General features: G+C 42.0%; 1 protein-coding gene across 1 annotated transcript; it reads right to left on the bottom strand.

Annotated features, from left to right (window-relative positions):
• Window positions 1–3,654: 3,654 nt before the first annotated feature.
• On the bottom strand, window positions 3,655–20,805 carry LOC121513629 (retinol dehydrogenase 13). Its single transcript, XM_041793505.1, has 8 exons — window positions 20,271–20,805; window positions 15,719–15,884; window positions 11,554–11,688; window positions 10,911–11,102; window positions 10,672–10,833; window positions 6,270–6,389; window positions 4,819–5,023; window positions 3,655–3,938 (listed from the first exon to the last, which is right to left on the bottom strand). The coding sequence occupies exons 2-8, from the start codon at window positions 15,864–15,866 to the stop codon at window positions 3,833–3,835; spliced, it is 1,068 nt and encodes a 355-aa protein (XP_041649439.1). The 5' UTR covers window positions 15,867–15,884; window positions 20,271–20,805; the 3' UTR covers window positions 3,655–3,832.
• Between the last annotated feature and the right edge of the window lie 393 nt (window positions 20,806–21,198).

Here is a 21,198-nt window from a genome sequence, read left to right as displayed (position 1 = left end):
TCATTCTTAACCCGTTTATTACTTCAAAGGATGACATCATCATTCTAAAGCCCAATTAAGTCTTTAAAGGATGAAATCATCATTTTTAAGCCCATTAAAAACTTCAAAGGATGACATCATCATTCTAGAGCCCATTAAAGACTTTTAAAGATGGCATCATCATTCTTTAGCCCATTAAAGACTTTTAAAGATGACATCATCATTCTTGAGCCCATTAAAGACTTTTAAAGATGACATCATCATTCTTGAGCCCATTAAAGACTTTTAAAGATGGCATCATCATTCTAGAGCCATTAAAGACTTTTAAAGATGACATCATCATTCTAGAGCCATTAAAGACTTTTAAAGATGACATCATCATTCTTTAGCCCATTAAAGACTTTTAAAGATGACATCATCATTCTTTAGCCCATTAAAGACTTTTAAAGATGACATCATCATTCTTTAGCCCATTAAAGACTTTTAAAGATGGCATCATCATTCTTAAGCCCATTAAAGATTTTTAAAGATGACATCATCATTCTTGAGCCATTAAAGACTTTTAAAGATGACATCATCATTCTTTAGCCCATTAAAGACTTTTAAAGATGACATCATCATTCTAGAGCCATTAAAGACTTTTAAAGATGACATCATCATTCTAGAGCCATTAAAGACTTTAAAGGATGACATCATCATTATAAAGCCATTAAAGACTTTAAAGGATGACATTATCTTCAAAGGCAAGGATGGAATGTTGGTGAAGGCTGGTTATATTAGAGGATTTTTTCCTAACCCTTTTTTCCTCATTTTTCCCAACTTGTGGGCCATGGTTGGTCTTTTTTGTAAAAGAGGGTGGAGCTGGTGAGGAGTGAGGATTTCCCTCCTCAGTTGCACCTTTAATAATGATAGCAAGATAAAGTATGCTGATATTTTTGATTGTCTGTTTTGGTTTAAAGAAGGGTCCCAGTTCTGTATTCAGGGTTGTGGCTGATGTGACTAGACCCTGGTGTGTTGTAGCTGGATGTCAGGACCAGCCTGGGCTCAGCCTCTAAGTCTTTAGGCTGATCTGAAGTTAGTTTGAGAAAGCGTTTCCAGCGTTACAGATTGCTTCACATGACCGTGCTGTGACATCCTGGTACGGTGACAACCTTAGTTAACAGATTCAGTGTAGATGATACGCTCTGTCTCCTCAAGATCTTTAGGTTTAACACACTGACATGATGAATGGAGATGGGTCATGTGTGTTTTCTGGGGGGGGGGGGGTTTGATCCTGGTCTCACAGCTGGATCAGTGTAATCGGGTTGAGCGTGATGCAGCAGATGTTTGCATGCTGGCTGATGTGGAGTCAGTTTCACTGGGAGCTGGGATCATCAAAGTGGGTCAGATGGAGAGACGAGGCTGATCTGCAGATTATCCACCGACATGCTCCATTAGACAACGACCACGCCAACAACAACACGCTACACGCCTGATCCTCCTGATTCACCTGCAGTTATGTCAGACACAACAAGGACCAGATCCATCAGTCTTCATTAGTACAACCCTGGACCAGATCCAGAGCCTGTTCTCTGATGACACTACAAAGAGGGCAGGTCTAGACCAGAACCTCTGTTCTATTATTGATGGGGACCAAACATGAATCACCATGAGAACAGCACTAACATTTAGAAAATAAAGCGAGGAGAACCTCCCCTTACCAAGAGGAAACCTGGACCAAAACAGGACTGATGAATATCCTGGACCAGAACAGGACTGATGAATATCCTGGACCAGAACAGGACTGATGAATATCCTGGACCAGAACAGGACTGATGAATATCCTGGACCAGAACCAGACTGATGAATATCCTGACCAGAACCAGACTGATGAAGAAACCTGGACCAGAACCAGACTGATGAATATCCTGGACCAGAACTAGACTGATGAAGAAACCTGGACCAGAACCAGACTGATAAATATCCTGACCAGAACCAGACTGATGAAGAAACCTGGACCAGAACCAGACTGATGAATATCCTGAACCAGAACCAGACTGATGAAGAAACCTGGACCAGAACCAGACTGATAAATATCCTGAACCAGAACCAGACTGATGAAGAAACCTGGACCAGAACCAGACTGATAAATATCCTGAACCAGAACCAGACTGATGAATATCCTGGACCAGAACCAGACTGATGAAGAAACCTGGACCAGAACCAGACTGATGAAGAAACCTGGACCAGAACCAGACTGATGAATATCCTGACCAGAACCAGACTGATGAAGAAACCTGGACCAGAACCAGACTGATGAATATCCTGAACCAGAACCAGACTGATGAAGAAACCTGGACCAGAACCAGACTGATGAATATCCTGGACCAGAACCAGACTGATGATGATCCTGGACCAGAACCAGACTGATGAATATCCTGGACCAGAACCAGACTGATGAAGAAACCTGGACCAGAACCAGACTGATGAATATCCTGGACCAGAACCAGACTGATGATGATCCTGGACCAGAACCAGACTGATGAATATCCTGGACCAGAACCAGACTGATGAAGAAACCTGGACCAGAACCAGACTGATGAATATCCCGAACCAGAACCAGACTGATGAAGAAACCTGGACCAGAACCAGACTGATAAATATCCTGACCAGAACCAGACTGATGAAGAAACCTGGACCAGAACCAGACTGATGAATATCCTGGACCAGAACCAGACTGATGATGATCCTGGACCAGAACCAGACTGATAAATATCCTGGACCAGAACCAGACTGATGATGATCCTGGACCAGAACCAGACTGATAAATATCCTGGACCAGAACCAGACTGATGATGATCCTGGACCAGAACCAGACTGATGAATATCCTGGACCAGAACCAGACTGATGAAGAAACCTGGACCAGAACCAGACTGATGAATATCCTGGACCAGAACCAGAGTGATGATGATCCTGGACCAGAACCAGACTAATTTAGATTGTTGCTGTACACCAGCCCTCCTGGCCCTTAAACTATCCTGGTCCTCCAGGAACTCTCCAGGTTCTCCAGTTGAACCACTCAGGGCCTGCTATAAAGACTAATTGATTGACTGATCATTATGATCATTAACATTTAACCACTATTATCATATGACTGTCTCCATCATCTTCATTAAAATTATCATCGTTGTTGTTTTACATGTGGAAATGAATCCCTTCCTTGACTGATGTGGCTGTCTCCATCCCTCTGAACTGCATACAATGTTTTCCTTGTGACTTTGCTGCCCTCTGCTGGTTGATCAGCTGTCCACACCCTTCACTGTCATTAATAGGAGCCGGTCACTCCTGGAGAAGGATCTTTGGAACTGGAAAAACTCAGTTGTTGTGTTCAGTGTTCACTTTCTTTAGTTGCATGCATAGTTGATGCATGCATGTATAAAACACATTCTACCTAAGTTTACCAAGGAATCTAGTCAATTAAAGATCAATTAAAGTTATTGAAATCACAGGGAATTTCAAAATGTTTCTAAAAGGAAGCAGCCTGTAGACAGGAGAGTTAGTGTGACCTGGTGTTAGGAACCAAAGAGGGGAGAGGGGGATAAAGGTAAAAATGTGGGTGTTTGAATCCAGATATAAAAATAACAATTTAGAACAAAAACCATGCACTTTAAACTTTATTTCAGTTTGCACAAAAAACAAAACAAAAAAGGACTTCCCTGCAGGTCAAAGGTCACCATAACTCATCCTCTAATCATGCACCATATTCTCACACAAGAACGAAGTAAACAACAACGTTTGATGCTTTTCTCTGTAAACCGATGTCGGAATGAGTTCCTACTTTCATTTCATAACAAGATTATCAGAGGTCAGAGGTCAGCAAGTGTCCTTTAATCCAACCAACCGGGCGCTCTCCTCCCACAGCTTCCTCGCCACGGCGTCGTCCCGTCCTTCTGGAGCGGTCTGCTTCTCTGCACAGTCACTGAAACAAACAGACAGGTATGGGTAAAAGGGGCAAAACGGGGTCAAACATAGTATTGTGTGAGACCTGCCCACAGAGCTGTCTGGGCCCCTTATAAACCCAGAGAATGGCCCCTGATAGACCCAGAGAATGGCCCCTGAAAAACCCAGAGATTGGACCCTGATAGACCCAGAGAATGGACCCTGATACACCCAGGGAATGGACCCTGATAGACCAGAGAATGGACCCTGATAAACCCAGAGACTGGACCCTGATAGACCAGAGAATGGCCCCTGATAAACCCAGAGAATGGCCCCTGATAGACCCAGAGAATGGACCCTGATAGACCCAGAGAATGGACCCTGATAGACCCAGAGAATGGACCCTGATAGACCCAGAGAATGGACCCTGATAAACCCAGAGAATGGACCCTGATAGACCCAGAGAATGGACCCTGATAGACCCAGAGAATGGACCCTGATAAACTTAGAGAATGGCCCCTGATAAACCCAGAGAATGGACCCTGATAAACCCAGAGAATGGCCCCTGATAAACCCAGAGAATGGACCCTGATAGACCCAGAGAATGGACCCTGATAGACTCAGAGAATGGACCCTGATAGACTCAGAGAATGGACCCCTGACACTTTTTTTATCCTCTTTCTTCATTTGTTAAATATAAAATATAGTTTTCACAGATAAACTTTTTAATGGACCATGATTTTGCTGACCTCCATGGGCCCCCAGTTTGGCAGGGCCTCAGAAAGCTCTCCCCTTATAGGCAGCCTTAGAAGGTAAGGTTTTCGGAGCTTTTGACGATTTGGTATTGAAAGTATTGATTATTTTGAAACCTAAGTTCTGTTAGAGAGAGAGGACTAGGTGGTCTAGGTGGTCTTTGTTACCTGAAATAGCTTCCAGATTTAGCCTCCAGACCCGGGGTCAGGGCACAGTATAGGGTGGTCTGACTGCCCTGCCAGGGAGTCTTCATGAGCAGCAGAGAGGGGAGGCTCAGCAGCGCCCCCAACAGGGGGAACGAGCTGTGGACGTGACGACCCAGCTCAGTGCGAATCACACCTGGGTGGAGACTGAACGCCGACACACCAGAGCCTGAAATAATCAGAGAAACCCAGAGGTCACAAAAACTAGAACTGGTCCTCTACAGTGGGTCTACATCATCTGTATTCCAGTCTATGCTGACGACATGCTAATGTTCACCTGTGGGCTTGTTACCCTGTTAATGAAAGGAATTCACAGGAGTTTAAACTCATTCTGTGCATTCAGATACAAAGTGGACGTCCTTGATGTTAAAACAGTTTAAGTGAAAGCTCAGACTGCATATGGAGGTGGTCTGACCTTAATCTGGATTAGACCGGTTAGTAAAACAGTGAGGATAATAAGGGAAGGGATATCCTCACTCCTGGAAAGTTCCATCCATTTTTCTAAAAGCTGCCAACTATGGCCTATTATCTGGCAAAAATGGAGGGGAAAAGCCCCCAACATCCCCAGCTTCATGAACATCCCATTCTCTGCCATTAGAGATGATGCCATCAAAACTTACAAAACATTCCATTCTCTGCTTTTTAAGATGACATAATGGAAGCTTACAAATCATTGCATCCTTGCCTTTGAAAATGATGTCATCATTGCTAATAAAACATTCTATCCTTGCCTTTGAAGATGATGACATCATTGTTAATAAAACATTCTATCCTTGCCTTTGAAGATGATGTCATTATTGCTCATAAAACATTGCATCCTTGCCTTTGAAAATTATGTCATCATTGCTAATAAAACATTCTATCCTTGCCTTTGAAGATGATGACATCATTGTTAATAAAACATTCTATCCTTGCCTTTGAAGATGATGTCATCATTGCTCATAAAACATTGCATCCTTGCCTTTGAAGATGATGTCATCATTGCTTATAAAACATTCCATCCCTGCCTTTGAACATAATGTCATCATTGCTTATAAAACATTCCCTCCCTGCCTTTGAAGATGATGTCATCATTGCTTATAAAACATTCCATCCCTGCCTTTGAACATGATGTCATTAAAACTTTCCAATCCTTCTTCTACTCCAGCAGATTTATTGTCTAAATAGCATACCAGCTAACCTTTAAAGCACGTTTATAAGGAGTTTAGGGAGAAAAGCTGTTAAAGAGGCACTGCTAGCCTCTTAGCTGGAGGCTAATTGGCCTCCATTCATTCTCACCAGTGTGTAGAGACACCAGGCCACAGGTGAACAGACTGTTAATGGACAGCTTGGATGCTCGGACTGAAGTGATGCCAGCAGGTATCTGAATGCTCAGAAACAGATCGTTCATGTAAACATCATCTGTGTGTTCAAACCGTTGAGTCGACGTGCGAGTTCTCTGGAGAAGAGGACGTTTGCCAGTTTGCTCTGTCTGTAACTCTCCAGGGAGCTGTACGGCCTCCTGCTGAAGAACAAGTCGTCCAGGTCAATACGACCTGAGGAATCAGAAAGAAAAAGTATATTTTAAACAGTAAACATACAAACAAACAAGAAAACATCAGGGAATTAAAAGAGACACGTCATGGTTCAAGGTCTACAGCCTAAATGTCTACTTCTGCACTAAATGAACTCCTCAGCACACATCGTTGGTCCACGTAGTCCTGATCTATCTCACAGACAACGCTGCCCTGCTCCTCTACGAACACCTGAGGACTGCACAGTGGAGATTCCACAGACGTGAGGTCTCACAGAAACTCACGACTTCAGGAGACAAACAAACAAAAAGGATGATCTCAGCTGGATGTCCTGGACTGGGTTTGGTTTTGTAAGGCAAGGCAAGTTTATTTCTATAGCACATTTCAGCAACAAGGCGATTCAAAGTGCTTCACACAGGTCATTAAAATACACTGACAAAGGGAAAAAGAAACACAATGAAAACATTTTAAACAAAGCAAGTAAAAGGTGATTAAAAACAGGAAATAAGACCCACACGAGATAGACACATCCCTAGTGTCATTTGTCTGAACTTTATATGTATAAAATCCAAAAAAGATAAAAACACACAGAAAAAGTTTGGTAAAACAGCAAAAAAAAAAAAAAAAAAAAAAAAAAATTGTGGAGAGTTGGAGCAAAAATGGAAAATTTGAAAGGTAAAAAGTTTTTAGTCAAAGGCAGCAGTGAACAGGTGAGTCTTCAACCCTGATTTAAAAGAAGTCAAACTCTCAGCAGACCTGATGTTTTCTGGGAGTTTGTTCCAGATAAACGGAGCATAGAAACTGAACGCTGATTCTCCATGTTTGGTTCTGACTTTAGGGACACAGAGCAGACCTGCACCAGACCACCTGAGCGGTCTGGATGGTTCATACTGGACTAGAAGGTCTCTGATGTATTCTGGGCCTAAACCATTCAGAGCTTTATAAGCTAACAGGAGGATCTTAAAGTCTACTCTCTGAGAGACAGGGAGCCAGTGTAGAGACCTGTAGTGAAAAGAAAAATAATAAAATACATTTACGGTAAAATAGAGTCTAGATTAAAAAAAAAAAAAAGACAGAAAACTATAACCTGATCCTCCCTGAGCCTGTGCAAGCCTGTCCTGTCTGATGACTGATTTTATTGGCTGGAGCCAGATTTAAACCTTACTTTTATTGATAAGTCATATGCTAAAGTTTAAGGCTGGCAGCAGCACTTTTTAACAGCTTTTCTCCCTCATATTTGGAAACTTTCATTCAGAGAAAACAGTGATGTCATTTTTAGTAAACAAAACACCTGGGATGTAGTGTTTTATGAAAACGACCTCTGAGGGACGTCGTTCTGAGTTACTAAAATAATAAATAAACAAACAAAAGCTAAAAAACTGGAAGGTAAGGAGCGCAGGTGGCCCAGTGGTTTAAAGCGCGCCCCATGTACGCGGACGGCCCGGGTTTAAATTCCAGCCTGAGGCCCTTTACCACAGGTCCCTCCCCCACTCTCGCCCCTGTTTCTGAGTCCATCCACTGTCCTCCTCTTTCAAAATAAAGACACAAAAATGCACAAAATAAATCTTGAAAAAAACAAACAAACAAACAAAAAAACCAATCAAAAGTAAAATAAAATTACGCCCGACCCGGCCTGGGTCCAAGGAAAGGGTTTGCTCCATTTTTGTGATCAGTAAAAGCATGCAACACCCAGCAGGCAACGCTTCCCCGTCAAATACAACCTCAATTCCAAAAAAGTTGGGGCGCTGTGTAAAATGTAAATAAAAGCATAAGTCAATGATTGTCAAATCTCATAAACCCATATTTGATTCACAACAGAACAGAAACAACAGATCAGACGTTAAACTGAGACATTAAAAAAAATCAGGAAAATACTAGATCAAAGTTGCAATTTCAGCTGAAATGATGTGGGGATCCTGAGAGCTGAATTGTGGAGGAAATGCTGAAAATAGCCAAAAGCAAAAAAATAGCAGAAAATAGCATTAAAATAGCTTTTTTTTAAATTATAAAAGTTAGAAATGAGAAAAGTCATAGCAGTCGAATGACGAAGAAACCGAATTTCTTATGTTTAAACGGTGTCGATACGACAGAGTATGAAGGAGGAGCTAGCTGGAGCGGAAGAAGAAGAATATTAAACAAAATGGCCGACGCGAATATCAATGGTGTGGGTGCTTACTCAGCATCCCCACTAATCAGCTCATTTTGAATTTGATGGCAGCAACACATCTCAAAAAAGTAGGGACAGGGCCATGTTTACCACCGTGTAGCATCCCCTCATCTTTAACAACAGTCTGTAAACGTCTGGAAGTGAGGAGACCAGCTGATGGAGAGGAATGTTGTCCTATTCTTGTCTGATGTAGCATTCTCAGCAGTCCTGGGTCTTCTTTTCTGATCCTCCAAATGTTTTCTGTTGGTGAAAGGTCTGGACTGCAGGCAGACCAGTTCAGGACCCAGACTCTTGTCCTGTGAAGCCATGCTGTTGTGATGGATACGGTCTGTGGTCTAGCATGGTCTTGCTGAAGTAGTGGCAGCCTTCCCTGACAGAGACGTTGTCTGGATGGGAGCATATGTGTCTCTGAAACAGTGATACTCAACCTGTGGTTCTTTCATGTCTTCATATTATTCCCACAGAAAACCTTACAAAAGGGAAACTTTTTTGCCCTTTTTTGCAATTTTTGCCATTTTTCATCCATCTAAGCTTCCTTTTGCCATTAAATTCCACTTTTTCCCTACTTTTTTCTCCTTTGTGCCACTTTTTTGTAACTTTTTGACCATTTTTACCACTTTTATCCCATGTTTACCCTTTTTCACCATTTTTTTCACCACTTGTCACCCGTTTTAGCTACCTTTTATTACTAAATACCACTTATTACCTATTTTTTGCCCATTTTTCCCACTCTTGACTGCTTTTTGCCCATTTTAGTCACTTTTCACTCATTTTTTTGCCACGTTTTTCCCAATTTTCAACCATTTTTGCCACCTGTTACTCATTTTTTCTTACTTCTCACCCATTTTTGCTACTTTTGACCCTTTTCCTCCCCATTTTCACCCCTTTTTGTTGCTTTTTGACCATTTTTGCCAACTTTAACATATTTTTATTGCTTTAAGCTGTTTTTGCCACTTTTCACCACTTAAATTGTTGCTCTTACAAAGGTATTTTTTTTACCAATTCTGCTCTTTGGTTGAGCAGGGGGATATTAACACTGCTCTAAAAGCTCTCTCTACTTTTCAGCATTGATAGTTCCTTTCCAGATGTTAGAGCTGCCCACGCCATAGGCACTAAAGCAACCCCATACCATCAGAGATGCAGGCTTTAGACCTGAGCCAGGAGAACCAGCTGGATGCTCCCTCTCCTCTTTAGTCCACAGGACACGGCGTCTGTGGTTTCCTCTGACCACAGAACAGTTTTCCATGTTTCCTCAGTCCATGTTAAATGAGCTTTGGTCCAGAGAAGACGGACCACGATGTTTCTGGATCCTGTTCACATCTGGCTTCTTCTCTCCATGATCCAGCTTTAACTGTCATTGGTGGATGGCACGGCCAACTGTGTTGACAGACGATGATTTCTGGAATGTTCCTGAGCCCATGCAGTGATTTCACTCCAGAATCATGCCTGTTTTTAATGCAGTGGCCTCTGAGGGCCCCTGAGGGCCCCTTCAGCCTTGTCCCTTGCTCTCAGAGATTTCTCCAGATTCTCTGAATCTGTTGATGATATTATGACTGTAGATGGAGGGAGATTCAAAGTCTTCAGGAACATTTTTCTGAAATTGTTCCACAGTTTTTAGACTCAGTCTTTCTCAGATTGGTGAACCTCTGCCCATCTTTACTTCTGAGAGACTCTGCCTCTCAAAAAAATGCTCCTTTTATACCCAGTCATGTGACTGACCTGTTGATAATTAACCTTGTTAAATGTTCCTCCAGCTGCTCTTCATTAGTACCACTTACTTTTCCAGCCCATTGTTGCACTGTCCCTGCTTTTTTGAGACATGCTGCTCCCATAAAATATGGGTTTTTAGGATTTAGCAATCATTAACTTTTGTTTATTTACAAGTTACACCGCGTCCCAACTTTTTTGGAATTGGGGTTGTAAATGTATTCTCTGAGCGCTGACACATCAAACATGTGGACAATTCACCATTCTGTCTGTAAAACCTTCTGCTCACTCTTTCATGGCCCTCCCCTGGTCATGTGACTAAAGTGTATGACCAAATAAGGTAACTTTTGAGGATTTTGGACGCTGACGGGAGCGAGGGGTATCGGCTTAGTGATCTCATTAATTAAAGCAGGAATATTCCAGGCTTACCCCCTTTGTGGGCAATGGACGACACAGTGACTACACGGCTGGGGGCGGAGCTCCTCAGCATGGGAAGCAGCATATTGGTCAGCAGGAAGTGACCTAGATGATTGACAGCCAGCTGAGTCTCAAACCCATCCTCCGTCAGCCATTTTGGACACATCATCACTCCTGCAGAGAGATGGCAGAGAGACAGGTGAGCAGACGGATGGACAGGTGAGGTACGGGTAAAGAACGGGTCAGCTCACCTGCATTATTGATCAGGATGTCCAGCCTGTCCTCACTGTCCATGAAGTCCTTAGCGAACTGTCTGACGGAGTAAACCGAGGCCAGGTCCAGGTGTCGGATCACCACGTTACCGTTACCGGTCGACTGACGGATCTCCTCTGCTGCCTGCTCCGCCCGGGTCAGATCTCTGCATGCCATCACTACCCTGGCCCCTACAACAAATCAAACACACCCATCACCAACCAGGCTCTACAACAAATCAAACACACCCATCACCAACCAGACTCTACGACAAATCAAACACACCCATCACCAACCAGACTCTACGACAAATCAAACACACCCATCACCAACCAGACTCTACGACAAATCAAACACACCCATCACCAACCAGAAACTACAACAAATCAAACACACCCATCACCAACCAGACTCTACAACAAATCAAACATACCCATCACCAACCAGAAACTACAACAAATCAAACACACCCATCACCAACCAGAAACTACAACAAATCAAACACACCCATCACCAACCAGAAACTACAACGAATCAAACACACCCATCACCAACCAGGAACTACAGCGAATCATGAGGACGTCCTCCTCTGTGTCTTAACCAGGACAGGTCCCCTAGTCCAGTATTTAAAGGCAGACTGACCTCGGCGTGCCAGGTCCCTGCTCGTCTCTTTGCCGATGCCTGTGTTGGCTCCGGTGATCAGAACCGTTTTTCCGTCCAGACGAACAGAACAGTTACACACTCCTCCTGCAATCCACCTCCTCAGGACAGTGAAACCTACAAACACAGGGTCAGGTTCTTCTTTAAAGCTGCTGGAACTGAAACTTCTTCTCTGTTTTGGACCTTCTGAAAGGCAGATAAAGGGTTGCATTTACTTCAGCCTTACACACTCTAATACTGTAGTGTGTCATATCCTTACACACTCTAATACTGTAGTGTGTCATATCCTCACACACTCTAATACTGTAGTGTGTCATATCCTTACACACTCTAATACTGTAGTGTGTTATATCCTTACACACTCTAATACTGTAGTGTGTTATATCCTTACACACTCTAATACTGTAGTGTGTTATATCCTTACACACTCTAATACTGTAGTGTGTCATATCCTCACACACTCTAATACTGTAGTGTGTCATATCCTCACACACTCTAATACTGTAGTGTGTCATATCCTTACACACTCTAATACTGTAGTGTGTCATATCCTCACACACTCTAATACTGTAGTGTGTCATATCCTCACACACTCTAATACTGTAGTGTGTCATATCCTTACACACTCTAATACTGTAGTGTGTCATATCCTCACACACTCTAATACTGTAGTGTGTCATATCCTCACACACTCTAATACTGTAGTGTGTCATATCCTTACACACTCTAATACTGTAGTGTGTCATATCCTTACACACTCTAATACTGTAGTGTGTCATATCCTTACACACTCTAATACTGTAGTGTGTCATATCCTTACACACTCTAATACTGTAGTGTGTCATATCCTTACACACTCTAATACTGTAGTGTGTCATATCCTTACACACTCTAATACTGTAGTGTGTCATATCCTTACACACTCTAATACTGTAGTGTGTCATATCCTTACACACTCTAATACTGTAGTGTGTCATATCCTTACACACTCTAATACTGTAGTGTGTCATATCCTTACACACTCTAATACTGTAGTGTGTTATATCCTTACACACTCTAATACTGTAGTGTGTTATATCCTTACACACTCTAATACTGTAGTGTGTTATATCCTTACACACTCTAATACTGTAGTGTGTCATATCCTCACACACTCTAATACTGTAGTGTGTCATATCCTCACACACTCTAATACTGTAGTGTGTCATATCCTTACACACTCTAATACTGTAGTGTGTCATATCCTTACACACTCTAATACTGTAGTGTGTCATATCCTTACACACTCTAATACTGTAGTGTGTTATATCCTTACACACTCTTATACTGTAGTGTGTTATATCCTTACACACTCTAATACTGTAGTGTGTTATATCCTTACACACTCTAATACTGTAGTGTGTTATATCCTTACACACTCTAATACTGTAGTGTGTCATATCCTCACACACTCTAATACTGTAGTGTGTCATATCCTTACACACTCTAATACTGTAGTGTGTCATATCCTTACACACTCTAATACTGTAGTGTGTCATATGCTTACACACTCTAATACTGTAGTGTGTTGTATCCTTACACACTCTAATACTGTAGTGTGTCATATCCTTACACACTCTAATACTGTAGTGTGTCATATCCTTACACACTCTAATACTGTAGTGTGTTATATCCTGACACACTCTAATACTGTAGTGTGTCATATCCTGACACACTCTAATACTGTAGTGTGTTATATCCTGACACACTCTAATACTGTAGTGTGTCATATCCTTACACACTCTAATACTGTAGTGTGTCATATCCTTACACAGTCTAATACTGTAGTGTGTCATATCCTTACACACTCTAATCCTGTAGTGTGTCATATCCTTACACACTCTAATACTGTAGTGTGTCATATCCTTACACACTCTAATACTGTAGTGTGTCATATCCTTACACACTCTAATACTGTAGTGTGTTATATCCTTACACACTCTAATACTGTAGTGTGTCATATCCTTACACACTCTAATACTGTAGTGTGTCATATCCTTACACACTCTAATACTGTAGTGTGTCATATCCTTACACACTCTAATACTGTAGTGTGTCATATCCTTACACACTCTAATACTGTAGTGTGTCATATCCTTACACACTCTAATACTGTAGTGTGTTATATCCTTACACACTCTAATACTGTAGTGTTTTATATCCTTACACACTCTAATACTGTAGTGTGTTATATCCTTACACACTCTAATACTGTAGTGTGTTATATCCTTACACACTCTAATACTGTAGTGTGTTATATCCTTACACACTCTAATACTGTAGTGTGTCATATCCTTACACACTCTAATACTGTAGTGTGTCATATCCTTACACACTCTAATACTGTAGTGTTTTATATCCTTACACACTCTAATACTGTAGTGTGTTATATCCTTACACACTCTAATACTGTAGTGTGTTATATCCTTACACACTCTAATACTGTAGTGTGTTATATCCTTACACACTCTAATACTGTAGTGTGTCATATCCTTACACACTCTTATTCGTTTGTGTGCTTAATCCTACTGAACCAGACCATGTCGTACCATATTGTATCTTTTTTATCCTATTATAAGGTTTAAACTGTCTTATATTTTACCATATCGTAGCCCAATTCTGTAGTGGAACACAGTGTAGAATAACATAATGTAGCACAATATATTGTAGTGCAACACAATGTAGCGTAACATGATGTAACCTAACATGATGTAACACAACATGATGTAGCGTAACATGATGTAGCGTAACATGATGTAGCGTAATATGATGTGACATTACATGATGTAGTGTAACATGATGTAGCATAACATAATGTAGCGTAACATGATATAACATAACATGATGTAATGTGACATGATGTAATGTAATATGTTGTAGTGTAATATGATGTAACGTAGTATGTTGTAACCAAACATGATGTAGTGTAAGATGACATAGCGTAACATGATGAAACACATCATGATGTAGCGTAACATGATGTAGTGTAACATGATGTAGCATAACATGATGTAGCATAACATAATGTAGCGTAACGTGATGTATCGTAACATGATGTAACGTAACATGAGGTAACGTAACATGATGTAGCGTAACATGATTTAACGTAACATGAGGCAACGTAACATGATGTAATGTAACATGATGTAGTGTAATATGATGTAGCATAATATGATGTAGTGTGACATGACGTAGCGTAACATGACGAAGTGTAACATGACGTAGCGTAACTTTAAAGTAAAAATTGCATAATGTTGCCTACAATATTGTAGCATATAAAATGTAATGTTACATAATGGTGTGTAACAAAAGGAAGTGTTACATCATGTAGCGTAACATAATGTACCAAAACCAAATGTAGTGTTATGCTACATTGTATTTTATTGTACAGTATGGTCTTTTACATTCATCCCTCTTAACTAAATAAATTAAATCAAAGGCTGCCCTGTTTAAAGTTAATTATGTTAACGATCATAAACATTTTAACGTCAATAATTCTTTCTGTAATTAATCTTTGTACTAACCCTAGGGTAGACCTGATATTGATATTTTTCCTAAATTAACATTGAAATATTGAAATAATCAGCGTTGTCATAAACTTATATCTTATGTAGAAATCTACTGATAAATCATTCAGCCTGGTGGATTTTCTGTGTTGTTTTGCAGTAAAATTGGACTGCATCATGCTGAAAAGTGTTCCTAATATTAGACTCACCTAAATAATGTAGTCCAGGAGAAACCCTCAATGACTTAAGCTCAGGATTACATAACAACCCTGTACCTAACACTGCAGATTATTCTCTCCATTAAACCAGGCTGTTGTGTCAGATATGTTTTTTTATCTTACGAGTTTAAAGGTGTGCCTGTCACCGTCAGTATACACACCAATGCATGTACACTGTGTGTTTGGTCGGACTTGATGTTTGATCCAATTATTTAAGAGTTTAATCTAAGCGTTAACAGAGAAGATAGACTGAGGCTGCAGATTAAATCACCAAAGCATAACTAATAAATGAATCCTGCATGGAGATTTGAATTCAGACAACATTCATGTTAACTTCCTGCATGCAGGCGGCGACTGAATAAAGAATCAGGGGTAAAATCTTACAGATCAGAATGACTCCCAGCACAGCTCCATACTTCAGCAGCAGACCCCCCCTGCCGTCCTCTACAAGCCCAGGGTCTGAGCCCGAGCCTGGGGCACCACTTCCAGGCCATGGCAGCACCAGGAACCCCGCTGGAGCCGAAGACCTCATCCTGTAGATCAGAGCAGACTGAAGAGGGACAGAGCCGAGCCAGGCCGGGCCAGAGAGCAGGACAGGGGAGGGGGAGGGGGCAGATTAAGTGAGATTAAAGCAGATTATAACCTCAGAGAGGAGCTCTGGAATCAGGGAGGGACTTTAGGCTGAACATGGAGCGGAAGGATCAGATCTGTAGGAAACATCATAAAGATTACTGACCGGCTCATTAAATAATCATAAACATGAACTCAGATTTACACCGGCATTTACACTAAAACTGTTCAAACACTGATGGAAGAAGATGCTATGAACAGCGCCAACCAGGCGCTAGAACCCAGAGAATGGGTCCCCAAATACCAAAGAATTGGTCCCTAGAACACAGAGAATGGGTCTGAAAATCCTAGTGAATGGGTCTCCAAAACTCAGAGAATGGGTCAATTTATCCCAGAGAATAGGTCCCCAAATCCCAAAGAATGGGTCACCAAATCCCAGAGAATGGGTTTTCAAATCCCAGAGAATGGCTCTCCAAATCCCAGGGAATTGGGTCCCTGAAACCCACAGAATGGGTCCCTAAAACCCAGAGATTGGGTCACTAAATCCCAGAGAATGGGTCCCTTAATCCTAGAGAATAGGTCCCCAAATCCCAAAGAATGGGTCTCCAAATCCCAGAGAATGGGTCCCCTAAAACCCAGGGAATGGATCCCTAAATGCCAAAGAATGTGTCCCTAGAACCCAGAGAATGGGCCCCTAAAACCCAGGGAATGGATGACTAAATGCCAAAGAATGGGTCCCTAGACCCCAGAGAATGGGTCTCCAAATCCCAGAGAATGGGTCCCCAAATCCTAGAGAATGGGTCCCCAAATACCAGAGAATGGGTCCCCAACTCCCTCAGAATGGGTCCCTAGAACCCAGAGAATGGGTCCCCTAAAACCCAGGGAATGGATGACTAAATGCCAAAGAATGGGTCCCTAGACCCCAGAGAATGGGTCTCCAAATCCCAGAGAATGGGTCCCCAAATCCTAGAGAATGGGTCCCCAAATACCAGAGAATGGGTCCCCAACTCCCTCAGAATGGGTCCCTAGAACCCAGAGAATGGGTCATTAGAACCCAGAGAATGGGTTCCAAAATCCCAGAGAATGGGTTTTCCAAACCCCAGAGAATGGGACCCTGAAACCAACAGAATGGGTCCCTAGAACCCAGAGAATGGGTCCCGAATGCTCAGAGAATGGGTCCCTAAATCCCAGAGAATGGGTCCCCAAATACCAGAGAATGGGTCCTCAAATACCAGAGAATGTGTCCCCAAATCCCACAGAATGGGTCCCTAGAACCCAGAGAATGGGTCATTAGAACCCAGAGAATTGGTCCCTAAATCTCATATAATGGGCCCCCTAGCACCCAGGGAATGGATCCCTAAATACCAAAGAATGGGTCCCTAGAACCCAGAGAATGGCTCTGAAAATCCTAGAGAATGGGTCTCCAAAACTCAGAGAATGGGTCAATTTATCCTAGAGAATAGGTCCCCAAATCCCAAAGAATGGGTCTCCAAATCCCAGACAATGGGTCCCTGAAACCCAGGGAATGGATCCCTACATGCCAAGAGTATGGGTTTCGAAAAACCAGGGAATGGGTCCCAAGAACCCAGGGAATGGATTCCTACATGCCAAAGAATGGGTTCCTAATACCCAGAGAATGGGTCCCAAAATCCCAGAGAAGGGGTCCCCAAATCCCTGAGAATGGGTCCCTGAAATCCACTGAATGGGCCCCTAGAACCCAGAGAATGGGTCCCTAAATCTCAGAGAATGGGTCCCTAGAACCTAGAGAATAGGACTGAAAATCCTAGAGAATGGGTCTCCAAAACTCAGAGAATGGGTCAATTTATCCTAGAGAATGGGTCTCCAAAACTCAGAGAATGGGTCAATTTATCCTAGAGAATAGGTCCCCAAATCCAAAAGAATGGCTCTCCAAATCCCAGAGAATGGGTCCCCAAATCCCAGAGAATGGGTCCCTGAAACCCACAGAATGGGTCCCTAAAACCCAGAGATTGGGTCACTAAATCCCAGAGAATGGGTCCCCAAATACCAGAGAATGGGTCCTCAAATACCAGAGAATGTGTCCCCAAATCCCACAGAATGGGTCCCTAGAACCCAGAGAATGGGTCATTAGAACCCAGAGAATTGGTCCCTAAATCTCAGAGAATGGGCCCCCTAGCATCCAGGGAATGGATCCCTAAATACCAAAGAATGGGTCCCTAGAACCCAGAGAATGGCTCTGAAAATCCTAGTGAATGGGTCTCCAAAACTCAGAGGATGGGTCAATTTATCCTAGAGAATAGGTCCCCAAATCCCAAAGAATGGGTCTCCAAATCCCAGAGAATGGGTCCCTGTAACCCAGGGAATGGATCCCTACATGCCAAGAGTATGGGTCTCGAAAAACCAGGGAATGGGTCCCAAGAACCCAGGGAATGGATTCCTACATGCCAAAGAATGGGTTCCTAATACCCAGAGAATGGGTCTCCAAATCCCAGAGAATGGGTCCCAAAATCCCAGAGAATGGGTCCCCAAATCCCAGACAATGGGTCCCTGAAACCCACAGAATGGGTCCCTAAATCTCAGAGAATGGGTCCCTAGAACCTAGAGAATAGGACTGAAAATCCTAGAGAATGGGTCTCCAAAACTCAGAGAATGGGTCAATTTATCCTAGAGAATAGGTCCCCAAATCCCAAAGAATGGCTCTCCAAATCCCAGAGAATGGGTCCCCAAATCCCAGACAATGGGTCCCTGAAACCCACAGAATGGGTCCCTAAAACCCAGAGATTGGGTCACTAAATCCCAGAGAATGGGTCCCTTAATCCTAGAGAATAGGTCCCCAAATCCCAAAGAATGGGTCTCCAAATCCCAGAGAATGGGTTCCCTAAAACCCAGGGAATGGATCCCTAAATGCCAAAGAATGTGTTCCTAGAACCTAGAGAATGGGCCCCTAAAACCCAGGGAATGGATGACTAAATGCCAAAGAATGAGTCCCTAGACCCCAGAGAATGGGTCTCCAAATCCCAGAGAATGGGTCCCTGAAACCCACAGAATGGGTCCCTAAATCTCAGAGAATTGGTCCCTAAATCCAAGAGAATGGGTCCCCAAATCCTAGAGAACAGGTCCCCAAATACCAGAGAATGGGTCCCCAACTCCCAGAGAATGGGTCCACTAGCACGCAGGGAATGGATCCCTCAATGCCAAAGAATGGGTCCCTAGAACCCAGAGAAAGGGTCTCCAAATCCCAGAGAATGGCTCTCCAAATCCCTGAGAATGGGCCTCCAAATCCAGAGAATGGGTCTCCAAATCCCAGAGAATGGGTCCCTGAAACCAACAGAATGGGTCCCTAGAACCCAGAGATGGGTCCTGAAAGCTCAGAGAATGGGTCCCTAAATCCCAGAGAATGGGTCCCCAAATACCAGAGAATGGGTCCCCAAATACCAGAAAATGTGTCCCCAAATCCCACAGAATGGGTCGCTAGAGCCCAGAGAATGGGTCATTAGAACCCAGAGAATGGGTCCAAAAATCCCAGAGAATGGGTCCCTAAATCTCAGAGAATGGGTCCCCTAGCACCCAGGGAATGAATCCCTAAATACCAAAGAATCGGTCCCTAGAACCCAGAGAATGGGTCAATTTATCCAAGAGAATAGGTCCCCAAATCCCAAACAATGGGTCTCCAAATCCCAGAGAATGAGTCCCCAAATCCCAGAGAAAGGGTCCCCAAATCCCAGAGAATGGGTCCCTGAAACCCACTGAATTGGCCCCTAGAACCCAGAGAATGTGTCCCTAAATCTCAGAGAATGGGTCCCTAGAACCCAGAGAATGTGTCACTAAATCTCAGAGAATGGGTCCCCAAATCCTAGAGAATGGATCCCAAGAACCCCGAGAATGGGTCATTAGAACCCAGAGAATGGGTCCCAAAATCTCAGAGAATGGGTCCCCTAGCACCCAAAGAATGGATCCCTAACTCCCAAAGAATCGGTCCCTAGAACCCAGAGAATGGGTCCCCAAATCCCAGAGAATTGGTCCGTTAATGTGGCATAACAGTATGTAGTGTAACGTAATGAAGCGTCCATAAAATTGTTTTCAAATTTCAACAAATGAATGCTATTTTGTCCTTTAAGGAGTACCGTACTTAGTCTACTGTATGGCCTACTGTTTTTGCTAAAATGGAGAGAAAAAATGACATAACACCAAAATTCACCAAAATTCCATCCTCTTTCTTTAATAATGATGTAATCAAAACTTTAAAACATTTCTCTCTGGCCTTTGAAATGATGTCACCATTGCTTAAAAACATTCCATCCTTGCCTTTTAAAAATATTTTATCAAAGCTCTGTCCATCCTTGCCTTTTAAAACTACGTCATCAGAGTGTATAAAAACATTCCATACCTTTGAAGATCTTTGGATGTAGTTCTGGGTTTTTCTGGGACCTCCTGGATGAGCTGTCCTTGTGCTGTTGGAGACATTTTTGTAGGCCGGCCACTTCTAAGAAGGTTCACCACTGTTCACAGTTTTCTCCATTTGTGGATAATGGCACTCAGCGTGGTTTTCTCAGTTCATTCATGATTTAATAAAGGGGGGTCAATGACTATTTCACATAGGGCCAGGTAGGTTTGGATGTCTGTTGTCCCTTAATAAATGAAATCATCATTTAAAAACTGACGTTTATTTACAAACTTGAAAATTATTATTGGCTATAACTATTATTTAAGATTTTTGAATAAACTTCTCTTTTTTTGACCAAAAGAATAAAAAAAGACATTGCTCAAACTTTGTGCCAGTTTAAATTACAGCATTTCCTACTCATATTTTTTTCATTTCACATTTCATATGTTTTTTTTTATTCATTTACTTTTCCTGAATGTTTTTTATTTAGAGTTTTACCCACTCCATTTATTTATTCCTGCTCAATTCATTATTTTTATTGTTTTTTTCACCACATATTTTCCCTACTCACTTTCATTTGTTTTGTTTCTTTTCCTACTGAGAATTTTTTTTCCTACTCAGTTATTTGTCTTTATTTTATTTTTTCCTGTTTTTAAAAATCATGATTTATTTTCTTACTCTATTTTTCACTTTTCCTACTAAGTATTTAAGATTTATTTTAGTTTTTCCCTACTAAGTATTTAAGATCTATTTATTTTTTCTGACTTAGTATTTCAGATTGACTCCATTTTCTTCCTACTCATTTTAAAGATTTAGTTTCTTTTTCTCCCACTCGTTTTTTAAGATTTTTTTTTCTTTCTCAGTTTTTTGGACTATTTTTCTGTCTGATAGTGACGTCACGTCATAGCCCGCCCTCTCGAGCACAATAAAA

This window comes from Cheilinus undulatus, linkage group 8 (genome assembly GCF_018320785.1).
Source record: "Cheilinus undulatus linkage group 8, ASM1832078v1, whole genome shotgun sequence".
Classification (NCBI taxonomy): Eukaryota; Metazoa; Chordata; class Actinopteri; order Labriformes; family Labridae; genus Cheilinus; species Cheilinus undulatus.
This window is presented reverse-complemented; position numbering and strand designations above follow the sequence as displayed.

Bases quoted from the DNA above. Each gene is read 5' to 3' on its own strand.
- LOC121513629 (XM_041793505.1), bottom strand. From the start codon at position 15,866: ATGAGGTCTTCGGCTCCAGCGGGGTTCCTGGTGCTGCCATGGCCTGGA. The intron at 11,103-11,553 runs GTCAGTCTGCCT...GATTTGTTGTAG, and splicing joins CAGGGACCTGGCACGCCGAG to GGGCCAGGGTAGTGATGGCA. The intron at 6,390-10,671 runs GTAAGCCTGGAA...CTGATTCCTCAG, and splicing joins GTCCATTGCCCACAAAGGGG to GTCGTATTGACCTGGACGAC.